The sequence below is a fragment of the Dipodomys ordii genome, unplaced genomic scaffold, assembly GCF_000151885.1.
Source record: "Dipodomys ordii isolate 6190 unplaced genomic scaffold, Dord_2.0 Scaffold23, whole genome shotgun sequence".
Classification (NCBI taxonomy): Eukaryota; Metazoa; Chordata; class Mammalia; order Rodentia; family Heteromyidae; genus Dipodomys; species Dipodomys ordii.
Window position 1 is genome coordinate 736,961 of NW_012267239.1, and position 12,307 is coordinate 749,267.

The window sequence follows — 12,307 nt, forward strand, 5'->3', positions numbered from 1 at the left end:
AAAAAAAAAAACAAAAAACTATATAGAGCGCTCAGATCTCAGCCTCCTGAGTACCTAGGATTACAGGCGTGAGCCACTGGTGCCTGGTTTGGGATTTGGTTTTTGAGTATAGAGAGTTTGTTAGTATTAGATCTTACTTTTCTTTTTTAGTTCCTCCATCAAAATCCATAATGTAGAACTAGTAGCTGAATTCTCTTGGCTGGTCCTCCCTGCTCCACAGGTGGAAATCAGCTTCCTTGGAACTTTAAGACTGGTGGATGCTCTTTGCTAGGATCCAATTAAAGACTAGCAGTTTTTTAGCTGGGCGCCTGTGACTCACGCCTGTAATCCTAGCTACTCAGGAGGCTGAGATCTGAGGATCATGGTTCAAAGCCAGCCTGGGCAGGAAAGTCCGTGAGACTCTTATCTCCAATAAACCACTAGAGAACCACTAGAAAACCAAAAGTGGTGCTGTGGCTCAAGTGGTAGAGTACTCACCTTGAGCTGAAGAGCTAAGGAATAATGCCCAAGCCCAGAGTTGAAGTCCCAAGACAGGGGAGGGGGGAGGGGCGGAGGGGAGAGGGGGCGGGGGGAAGACTAGCAGTTTTTTGAGATTGCAAGTTTTATGCCTAGAGTCACTTTAACTAGCTGAGGATTAAGGTTCTCAAGACTTCTTATCTTAGAACTCTGGAGACCATAGACTGAAGAGTCACTAGTCTCAGGGGCTATCTATCTAGAGATGGTCTTCAGCTCATGGTGATTTGACTTTAGGAGTTTTCAATTTTACAACTGTATGAAAGTCATACACAGGTTGTGGGTGTTTCTCAGAGATATAGTGCTTGCCTAGGTACCATACTTATGTCTTCTCACTCCTTCAGCTTTCTTGCTAATGTCTGGCACTCTACCACTTGAACCATACCTCTAGCCTAGCTTTTTTATTTTTAATTTTATTTTTTATTAAGGAATTTACAAAGAGATTTGAATTCCATAAATCAGGTTACAAGAATAATGCATCTTGATTAAGGCTAATGTTATTGAACATGTAGTCTCAGACTTTTGTGTGTGTGTGTGCGCGCGGGTCCTGAGGTTTGAACTTAGGGCCCAAGTGTTAAGCTTTTTTGCTCAAGGCTAGAGCTCTACCGCTTGAACCACAGCTTAACTTCTGAATTTTGGTTATTTATTGGAGATAATTAAGAGTCTCACATTGGCTTTGAACCATGATCCTCAGATCTCAGTTTCCTGACTAGCTGGGATTACAGACATGAGCCATTGGTGCCTAGTATCACAGATTTCTGCTCAAACTGGCTTGAAACCACAATTCTCCAGGTCCCAGCCTCTGAGTAACTAGGATTACAGACAGGAGCCACCCTGTCTTTTATTGGTTATTTTTGAGATAGGGTCTTGCTTCTATCATTTCTGGGTCACAGGTGCATGCCGCTATGCCCAGCTTCCCACTTTGGAGATGGAGTCTCATGGATTTTTTCTGCCCAGGCTGGCCTGGAACCATGATCCTCTCAGTCTCAGCCTCCTGTCTAGCTTGGGATAATAGGTTACTGTACCCAACTATGAGTTGAGAAGGACTTGGGATGGCTTCAAACCACAGTCCTCCCAATCTCAGCCTCCCAAGTAGCTAGGATGACAAACATGAGCCACCATGTCCAGTTTGACTTAGGATATTTTCAATTTATGATGAGTTTATTGGACATGGTCACACTGTAAATCAAGAAGCAACTGCAGGGGCTGGGAAGGTGGCTCAGTGGTAGAGCGCTTGCTTCACATGCATGAGGCCCTGAGTTCCATTCCTCAGTACCACATAAGCAGAAAAAGCCAGAAGTGGCACTGTGGCTCAAGTGGTAGAGTGCTAGCTTGAGCTAAAGAGCTGAAGGACAGCGCCATGGCCCAGAGTTTAGGCCCTAACCGGAAAAAAACAAAAACAAAAACAAAACAAAACAAAAAAAACCAACTGCAGTGCCTGAGAACCTTGCTTGGTATTTGATCCTTAACACCAAGGACCTCAGCCTGTTGGCCCAAACTCGGGTGAATTCTGAAGTGTCCCTCCCTGTGTAGATCCCTCTTGGTGACCTTGAATGCTCTCCCAGGGTACTAGGCTCCCAGGAACTCATTTCTAGAAGATCCAGAATCCAAAGAGCATCCTTTTAAGTCCTTTCTTCTTGAACATTGGCCAACCATCCTTACTCTCCAAACATTAATTCTCAAAGACTGGTACTCCAGGACCTTCTACTCTGAGAATTTGAAAAATGAGTCTGGGAACTAAGATTAATGGAACCTAGTGGTCCAGTGTAAGATATGCAGACCCTGGGGGATTTCTGTGGAGAAAATCCTAAACCTTACATTGGAGATCTTTATTTTTTGGGGGGGGGTCCGGTCGTGGGGCCTGAACTCTGGGCCTGGGTGCTGTCCCTCAGCTCTTCAGCTCAAGGCTAGTGCTTTACCACTTGAGTCACAGTGCCACTTCCGGCTTTTTTTCTTTTTGCTTTATGTGGTGCTGAGGAATCGAACCCAGGGCCTCATGCATGCAAGGCAAACGCTCTACCACTGAGCCACCTTTCCAGCCCTACATTGGACATCTTGAGTTTGTCAGGACAAAGCATGTGTGGACTGAGGCAAGGGAGGCAGTTTGGCTACTACATTCTAAGGAACAGAACCTCTGAGGACTGAAAAATCTAGCTTTTGTTTCAGCCGTCAGGTTTAAGGATGTTGGGCAATCTGTATCTTTACTTAGAACTAAGATTACAGGGTTCCAATGACATGGCTCTGTTGGCAGCTCAGATGACCTGATATATGTACCTGATGGCTTTGGATCAGAGGCACTGGTCCTGAGAACTACCTTCATCTCTCGAATTTGGGGTATTGATTAAGCAAAGTTCTTGATCCATTCATCCAAATTGATACCTGGAAGCATGGAACTGAGGAAGCACAGGACTAGGACTTTTGCCCTTTTACAAATTGAGACTTGTAGGGGCCGTACTCTAGGACAAGATATTTAATATTTTAGAAACAAGCAACCTCAGGGCTGAAGACCTTCCTTAGTCTCTAACTGCTTCTAAGTTCACAGATTGGGTGCCTTAGATCTGATCTACTAGGGCCCTAGGCACTGAGGGTCTTTTATTCTGGGATGACTTGTGCCTTTAGTATGGGACTCTAATTTTCTTGGACATATGGTATTCTGGGAATACGGGGTCTGTAGCTTTGGATTCTTCTAGATGAGTCTGCAATCCATAAACTTTCAAGGCTCCATGACCCAAGGAATCGTCTATATTCTGGAATATTTGAGATCTCGAGTCTTCTCATCTGTGTGTAGAGATCACAAGCCTTATACAGTGCCACAGTCCACAAACCTGGATATCTCAAACCTTGAACTCTGTCCTCCTCAATATCCCAGGGGTCCCTGGTCACAGAGATCCTTGAGGCAAGGCTAGAGATCTCAAGTGGGACAGTTTCTGGTGTATAGAGGACATAGGATACCAAAGGCCCAATCTCAGCCTTCTAGAAGGCTTTACTTCAACAGATTCCTAATCAGGACCTTTTCAGTCTGAAGCTCTTTAAAGCTAGTCCTCCATTGAAGGCTTCTAGAACCCTACATATTTGTTCTCAGAGGTCCTAGTGAATTGGACCCAGGGTAGAAATTAATCCGTTTTTATTTGTTTTTTTTTGGGGGGGGGGTCCAGTCGTGGGGCCTGAACTCTGGGCCTGGACACTGTCCCTCAGCTCTTCAGCTCAAGGCTAGCGCTCTACCACTTGAGCCACAGCGCCACTTCCGGCTTTTTTTCTTTTTATGTGGTGCTGAGGAATGGAACCCAGAGCCTCATGCATGCAAGGAAAGTGCTCTACCACTGAGCCACCTTCCCAGCCCCCTAATCCGTTTTTAAAAAAGACATTAATCTCTTATGTTGAATTGAAACTCCTTTGTACAACTATTTAAAGGAAGTAAAATAGATAAAATAAACAACAACAAAAAAGACATTAATCACAATGTCAAACTGATTAACAGTCTCCTCACATAGTCCCTGCTGCTCTTTTTTTTTTTTATCTTTTGGATTTTTTTCAAGCTATTGATTATGTCATAGAAATTCATGCCCTGAAAACAGCATCCAGCCGTGTTCCGTGTCCTCAGTCCCCTCCCCACTGTCCAGTCCCACCTTGCAGGTCCATTTTTTTTCAATCCAGACATCTCTCTTATGGAAAGAAATTGACCACTCTCTCCGTGAACCTTCCTTCTCTACTCTCCAGGAGGTACGGAAGGGGCTCGAAGACCGTGGCCAAAAACAGACCCCACGGCTCTTTTTCCTGAATGTGGTCCAAGCCATATCTCAGGAGGGACCCTGTGTGTACGCAGCATCTGATCTGAGGAAGGATGGAGAGGCTGCCGGCTATTAAGAGGACAGCCTGGTCCACAGCCAGATACGGCTTCTTCCCTCTGGCAGTCCTGTGCCCCAGCTGGACAAAACCATGGGAGCAAGAGTTCCAATGGGACCCCAGGCTATGGAGTCAACCAGGCAGCCGGATGACGATGGGGCTTTGTTCCTAATCCCTCCTGTAGCCCTGCTGTGACTACTCAGCCTTCTCTTGGCCTCTTGCTCAGCAGAGCTGTGTACCTGCCAGACGAAAATTAAAGAGGAGCAAGACTCTGAGTTGATTTGATGGCTCTGTGTTGAAGAGGGCAGGCAGGCTCAGTGGGGCACACACAGCATGCTTCTAACATACTGCATGGGGGTGGGGAACTGCGGCTCAGAGGAAGTCTGGGTGTCAACCCTGGATAGAGGTAAGCACCCCACTCCTACTTCACTCCAGCCAGTGTTCTGGGGAGCTCAGTAACATGCCTGTTTCCACTCATTCCCCCATCGCCCATGAGCCTTTCTCTGGATCTTGTCATCAGGAAAAGACTGGAAAAGCTAGACCTGAGATCCCTCTCTCCAGGTTCCAATGCCACATATTTGTTGTTGTTGTTGGTGGTGGTGGTAGAGCTTGCTTGAACTTGGGTTTGGGCGATATCCCTCAGCTCTTCAGCTCAAGGCCAGCGCTCTACCACTTGAGCCACAGCACCACTTCCAGTTTTCTAGTGGTTTATTGGAGATAAGAGTCTCACAGACTTTCCTGCCCTGGCTAGCTTTGAACCTTGATCCTCAGATCTCAGCCTCCTGAGTAGCTAGGATTACAGGCGTGAGCCACCAGCACCCAGCTCCCACATATTCTTGAGATCAGGCTTTTCAGCCTTGGTAATATTTACATTTGGAATGAAATGATTTGTGTGTGTGTGTGTGTGTGTGTGTGTGTGTAGTAGGAATTGAATTCAGAGTCTCATTTTGCTAGGCACTCTACCACCTGAGCCATAGCTCTTAACTTTTTATGCTTTTTAGTTAAGTTTTCAGATAGGGACTTGCCCTTTAGCCTTAAACCACAGTTTTTTTTTTTTTTCTATTTCCTGAGTAGTTGGGATTATAGGCATGAGTCACCAAACCAATCCCTCTGGAAACAATTTCTTGGGGGGGGGGCTCTCCCTCTAGTCCGAGCAGCAGAATCCCTAGTCTCTGCATGTGCAACATCACCCTCTTACACACACACACACACACACACACACACACACACACACACGAGCTTGACAACCCAAACTGTCTCAGAACAGTGCCATGTCATTGTTAGTTGAAAAATTCTTCTTTAGACCAATGAGAAACTTCCATGATTGGTTGTTATTGTTGTTGTTTTGTCAGTCATGGAGCTTGAACTCCGGGCCCGAACACTGTCCAGCTGAGCTCTTTAGCTCCATAGTGTCACTTCCAGTTTTCTGGTCGTTTATTGGAGATAAGAGTCTCACGGACTTTCCTGCCTGGGCTGGCTTTGAATCATGATCCTCAGATCTCAGCCTCCTGAGGAGCTAGGATTACAGGCGTGAGGCACCAGCATCTGGCTCCATGATTGGTTTTGCCAGCTGTTAGGGTAGGCTGTCAACTCCCTCGAAGGACCTGGGTGTATTTCACCACACGGGTTCTAGAAGCACTGAATATTTTTTGTGACTCCAAAAGTTCTGATGCGGTAGCTCTAAGAAATCCCTATTGCTATGACAACTTGGATCATTTTGATAATAATAACCCAAAAGTTATTTTTCAGTGTATGTGTGTGTGAGTGTGTGTGTGTGTGTGTGTGTACGGATTCTGGGGCTTGAACTGAGGGCCAGGGTATTGTCCTGCTCCTTTGTTTTCCCTTCAAGGCTAGTACTCTACCACTTGAGCCACAGATCTACTGACTTTGTGGCAGGTAATTGGAGATAAGAGTCTAGAAAAGTGTGCAAGGGAAGGGGTACATTGTCCAAAAAGAAATCTACTCTTGGGACTGGGAAGGTGGCTCAGTGGTAGAGTGCTTGCCTTGCATGCATGAGGCCCTGGGTTCGATTCCTCAGCACCACATGAGCAAAAAGAAAAAAGCCAGAAGTGGTGCTGTGGCTCAAGTGGTAGAGTGCTAGCCTTGAGCTGAAGAGCTGAGGGACAGCGCCCAGGCCCAGAGTTCAGGCCCCACGACCGGACCCCCCAAAAAAATCTACTCTTTACCTGACTTATGTGACTATAACCCCTGTGTATATCACCTTTAAAATAACAATTTAAATTTTAAAAAAGACTCATGGAATTTCCTGCCTGGGATGTACTTGAACCAATCAGATATTAGCTATGATTATAGGCATGAGCCATCAGCACCCAGCTTTTTTTTTTTCTGGTTAATTGGAGATAAGACTCTCATAGACTTTTCTGCCTGAGCTGGATTTGAATCTTTTCCCTCAAATCTCAGTCTACTGAGTAGTTAGGATTACAGGTATAAGACACTGGTGTCCAGCTTAATTTTGTTTCTGTGCTAGTGTATAAACTCAGCTCCTCATACATGCTAGGCAAGCTCTCTAGCACAGAGCTATGCTCTTGGACCTTCTCTGAAAATATTTGATCTGTAGTTGATTGAATCCATAGTTGTTTGACTCTGTGGATGCAGAATTGACGGAGTACAAATCGCTGACCATAAATCCCACTTATGATGCTCCAGTCTTTGATCTAACGAATCCTGTAAGTCCCATCTTCTAATAAATTGGTGATTAAGTTTCAACCTAGCAATTAGAGGGGTACACCAGCATTTGGATCACTACAGGGGTGGACCTTCACCTGGCAAGGCCATATTCCCTCAATAGCTGTGGCCTTCCATCCTATCCTGGAGTTCCAAGCTGGAAAAGAATGATTTAGTAGTTTCACATGGCTGCTGTAACAAAAGTACCACATGACTTAAAGCAATAGAAATTTATTTTCTTGTAGGTCAGGAGCCCAAACTCAGTATCACTGAAATCAAGGTATTGGCATGGCTGTGCTCCTTTTCAAGGCTTTGGAGAACCCTTTTCTAGCTTCTTCTGGCCCTGCTGACTGTCATTCTTTGATTTTGTCCATATCACTCTATTCCCTTTCTGTGTAGTGATACACCATGTCTTCTATGTGTGTGTTGAATCTCCTTCTGATTCCAGTGGGGCTGGGTTGAAAAGTGACCTGAGAAAGCGTATTGTAAGGCTCTTCTAGGCATGGAGAGCCTATCCTGAAACCCAGGTTAAACTCCCCATCTTAAAATCCTTGGTTTAGCTCAGCACTGGTGATTCAGCTACTCAGAAGGCTGAGATATGAGGACTGCAGTTCAAAGCCAGCCAGGGTAGGAAAGTCTGTAAGATTCTTACCTCCAGGGGCTGGGAAGGTGGCTCAGTGATAGAGCGCTTGCCTTGCATGCCTGAGGCCCTGGGTTCGATTCCTCAGCACCACATAAGAAAAAAGAAAAAAGCCAGAAGTGGCGCTGTGGCTCAAGTGGTAGAGCGCTAGCCTTGAGCTGAAGAGCTGAGGGACAGCGCCCAGGCCCAGTGCTCAGGCCCCACGACCAGACCAAAAAAAAAAAAAAAGATTCTTACCTCCAGTTAACCAGAAAACTGGAAGTGGAGCTTTGTCTCAAAGCGATAGAGCACTGGTCTAGAGCACCTAAGACCTGAATTAAAGCCCCACAACTGACATACACAAAACAAAACCCCCTTGGTTTAATTACATAAGCAAAGTAAATTTTGTCTTACAAGGTATTATTCAACAGTCCCAAGGGTTAGGACTCGGATGTATCTGGAAGGCACCTATGGGAAGGGTCTGGATGGACCACTGGATAGGAGGTTGGCCATTAGGCCTGTAACTCTTAGGTGATCTATTGCTAGCAGTCAGGCATCGGGCAGGTGGAGGAATACCAGCTTCTCTAGGAGTCTGGTTTGGGAAAACCTTTAGAAAGCCAGGTCTGGCTAAAGGTCTGGGGTTCAGATAGCCATCCTGAATATGGTAGACTCTAAAGGCTGACCCTAGATGGAGTGGTGGAACACATTGTGGGTGTATTCAAGGAGGAGGAGGTTGGAGGGAAGGGTTGAAAGGCAAAATAAGGAGGATTGCATAAGTTGTTTTGAAACAATTATCCTTGGCTAGGCTAAGAACAAGATGGCTTCTGTCCAAAGTTTGACAGGAAGTTGGGCAGATGTCTTTACAGAAGTATTGTCTGTGTGAGTTTGTAGTGCCCTTTGTACAAAGTCATGCTTCTGGCAGAAATTTTCACGAAAGTCCTTATTATCAGGCATGCATGTGATCACCTCCTTAATAACCTTCTGCCTCTATTTGTTGCTAAATTTGATGTGACTTCACTTTAATTCTGATGACTTTCATACAGTTTAACAGAAGTCCTAGACCCAGCTCTCACTGGCCTGGAGGAGGCCTCCTGGGGAAATCTTCACAGCCAGAAACTCTGTAAGGGACTGAGAATGCTGATTGGCTTACATTCATTGGGCCTACCTTTAAAGCTAGTGATTCATACCCATAGTTCTACCTACTCAGGAGGCTGAGATCTAAGGATCCCAGTTTGAAGCTAGCCCAGGCAGAAAAGTCTGTGAGACTCTTGTCTCCAATTAAGCAGCCAAGCTGGGTAGAGGTGTGGCTCAAATGGTAAAGTGCCATACTGGACTAAAAACACAGTTCTCTTGTTCTCCTTCTCTGAAAAGGGAAGGAAAGGCGGTGGACACTCCATATGATGCTATCTGGTTCCAAGTTATCCAGAGTAGCTTGCTAACAGGACATTGTGTAGTGTGCCAAGCTCACATTGTAGATGGTATGAAGGTGAATGGGCAATGGCCCATACTCCCAGCACTTCTCTGGGTAGTCCCAATGTGGTAACAAATGTGTGGATGACTTGAATCAGGGGCACCATTAGCTTCATATCATGTGCCTGCTCTCATAAAGACTTCCTCTCACCAGGGGCTGGCGGCTCTCACCTATAATCCTAACTAGCTACTCAGGAGTTCAGGCTCACTTCGAACCAGGATCCTCAGATCTCAACTTCCTGGGAAGCTAGGATGACAAGCTGCTGTCAAATGTTTTCCTGCATCTCTTTAGAGGGCTGATAGTTATGTTAGTAAACATTGCTTATTCTTTGTGTGTGTGTGTGTGCGTGCGTGTGCACATGCCAGTCCTGAGGCTTGAACTCAAGGCCTGGCACTGTCCCTGAGATTTTTGCTCAAGGCTAGCACTCTACCACTTGAGCATACCTCTACTTCTGGCTTTCGGTGGTTAATTGGAGATAAGAGTCTCACCAACTTTCCTGCCTTGGCTGGTTTTGAACCTTGATCTTCAGATCTCAGTATCCTGAGCAGCTAGGATTACAGGTGTGGGCCGTTGGTGCCTGGACTTCGTTTTCTTTCTTTATTTCCTTTTAAATTATCTTTAAGTACAAAGGAGCTATCATTCAACAAATCTGCACATCTGAATATGGTACATGCTGATTGCTGTCACCAATTAACCAGCAAAAGGCTGAAATGGAGCTGTAGTTCAAGTGGTAGGGTGCCAGCATTGATTGAAAAACCATCCAGGCCCAGCCCCAGTACTAGTACATATGCATACACACCACACTCAGTTGAGGAAGGCTCTCTTAAAGGTCTATCACCTCCCAGTAGTTAAAGATGTCATATGTATACAGAGTTACATCAACACAACTGTCTGTAAAGTCTGTCTGCTTTTCTCTAATGTTGGAGCTTAAGGATCCATGTAGCAGGGAATTGGGAAAGGAAAATTGATGAGTCAGGGACTTCAGAGCTGGCAACCCCCAGGCATGGGCTGAAGTCACAGGACAGACTGAAACCCACATTTTTTTTTTGTTGTTGCCATGGGTAAGAAGAGTTTTGTGGGGCTGGGAAGGTGGCTCAGTGGTAGAGCGCTTGCCTTGCATGCATGAGGCCCTGGGTTCAATTCCCCAGCACCACATAAAGAAAAAAAAGCCGGAAGTGGCACTGTGGCTCAAGTGGTAGAGTGGTAGCCTTGAGCTAAAAAGCTGAGGGACAGCGCCCAGGCCCAGAGTTCAGGCCCCACAACCGGACCCCCCACCAAAATAAAAGAAGGGTTTTGTGAAGAAGCTAGGACCCTTCATCACATACCTGGCCCAGGAATCCAAGTAGTCAGAGATGGGCTGATCCAAGAGAAAATGGACAGTTGCAGCCTTTGGTCTGCCAACCCACTGAACTGGTCCTGTAGATCAGCAGCAATGGCAGTGAGCTCCAAAACCAATGGCTGCTTCCTTTCTAGCTGCCAAGCCTTTAAAGAGCTTTTCTCTTGTGGGGCCTGCGCTAACCAGAAACATGTAGGGAAAAGGAAATCCAGGAATTGTCATGTAGGCTAGCCAAATGAACACAGACCCCCAATTTCTTTCATCTGTCTGTCAGAGCAAAATCTGTGTGTGCTCCATCATCAAATGACAGTGTGGGCTCCAGGCTGTCTGGTATGTTGGTAATAGGTATCAAATGGGTTCTAACTGGAGGAGGAAAATGTACATGCCAGTTAACCAGTTCATCTACAGTGTAGATGTCTCTAGGCAAATCTGCACATATTCACACAGTACAACATTTGAAAAAGCAAAGAATGAGCTCAATTGGAATTTTGCCCAACTAGAGACTGGTTCAATAAGCTGGAAGGCAAGGTTTTCATGTGTCTGCCTTTTGTGGAGTTTTTTGTTTTTGCCAGTCCTAGGGCATAAACTCTGGTCTTGGGCACTGTCCCTGAGCTTTATTTGCTCAAGACTAGCACTCCACCACTTGAGCCACAGTGCCACTTCCGGCTTTTTCTGTGTATGTGGTACTGAGGAATCAAACCAAGGGTTTCATTTTATTTTATTTATTTAATTTTTTTGGGGGGGTCCGGTCATGGGGCCTGAACTCTGGGCCTGGGCGCTGTCCCTCAGTTCTTCAACTCAAGGCTAGCGCTTTACCACTTGAGCCACAGTGCCACTTCTGGCTTTTTCTGTGTATGTGGTACTGAGGAATCAAACCCAGGGTTTCATGCATGCTAGGCAAGCGCTCTACCACTAAGCCACCTTCCCAGCCCTTGTGCGTGTTTTTGAGACAACAGCTTTCCTAGCTCCCAAGTGGATCACCGATTTATGATCCTCCTGTCTCATTTTCTGACCGTTGGGAGTACAGGTGTATGCTGACATGCTTGGCCTCTCTGGTGGATCTGTGTGTGTGTGTGTGTGTGTGTGCGCATGCCAGTCCAAGGAGTTGAACTCAGGGCCTGGGTGCTATTCCTAAGCTTTTTTTTTTTTTTTGCCACAGCTCCATTTCTGAATTTTTGCTAATTAGTTGGAATCTCATGAGCTTTCCTTGTGCTGGCTTCAAACTTCAATCCTAAAATCTCAGCATCGTGTATAGCTGAGATTACAGGCATGCGCCACTGGCGCCACCCTCTGATAGCTTTCGAGGTACTGTACTCACTGCTGTAACAAGTATTTTCTAAAATGTATCATGACTAAATCATAAGCTTATTCTTGTTCCTCATGCATTGTAGGACAGTTGAATGTGTTGGGATGTGTGAGGTTCCTCCTCCATTCTGGGAATCTAGGGGGGACCTAGGTCAATATGGCTATCATCCTTGCAGTGTAGAAGCAAGAGAAAAAGCCTGGAGGGAGTGTCAGTGGGAAGTTTTGGGGGGCCTGGACTCAATCATCCACTCACAACTTTGGCTAGCTGCAGTTATATGATCACGTTAGCAGCAAGAAACCCTGGGAAATGTAGTCCAGTGCATGTCTGAGTGCCAGGAGCTCTGTGCCTAACTCACTCCTCTAACTGGTTTTCAGTTTTCCCTAACACATGTGCAAAGACTTATACTTGTTATCCTCGCTACAAAGGAGGCTGAGATCTATGGATTGTAGTTCAAAGCCAGACAGAAAAGTTCATGAGACTTTTATCTTCTAAAAAACTGGAAGTAGGGGCTGGGAAGGTGGCTCAGTGGTAGAG

The 12,307-nt window shown here is 45.8% G+C and overlaps 1 protein-coding gene across 1 annotated transcript in view; it reads left to right on the forward strand.

Moving 5' to 3' along the window:
* Nucleotides 1-4,636, forward strand: part of Ggt5 (gamma-glutamyltransferase 5) — a 26,420-nt gene extending 21,784 nt beyond the window's left edge. Inside the window, exon 12 of the mRNA XM_013014408.1 lies at nucleotides 4,231-4,636. Within this exon, the coding sequence (XP_012869862.1) occupies nucleotides 4,231-4,377 (147 nt within the window). The 3' untranslated portion in view covers nucleotides 4,378-4,636. The remainder of the gene's footprint in view (nucleotides 1-4,230) is intronic.
* The last annotated feature ends 7,671 nt before the right edge of the window (nucleotides 4,637-12,307 follow it).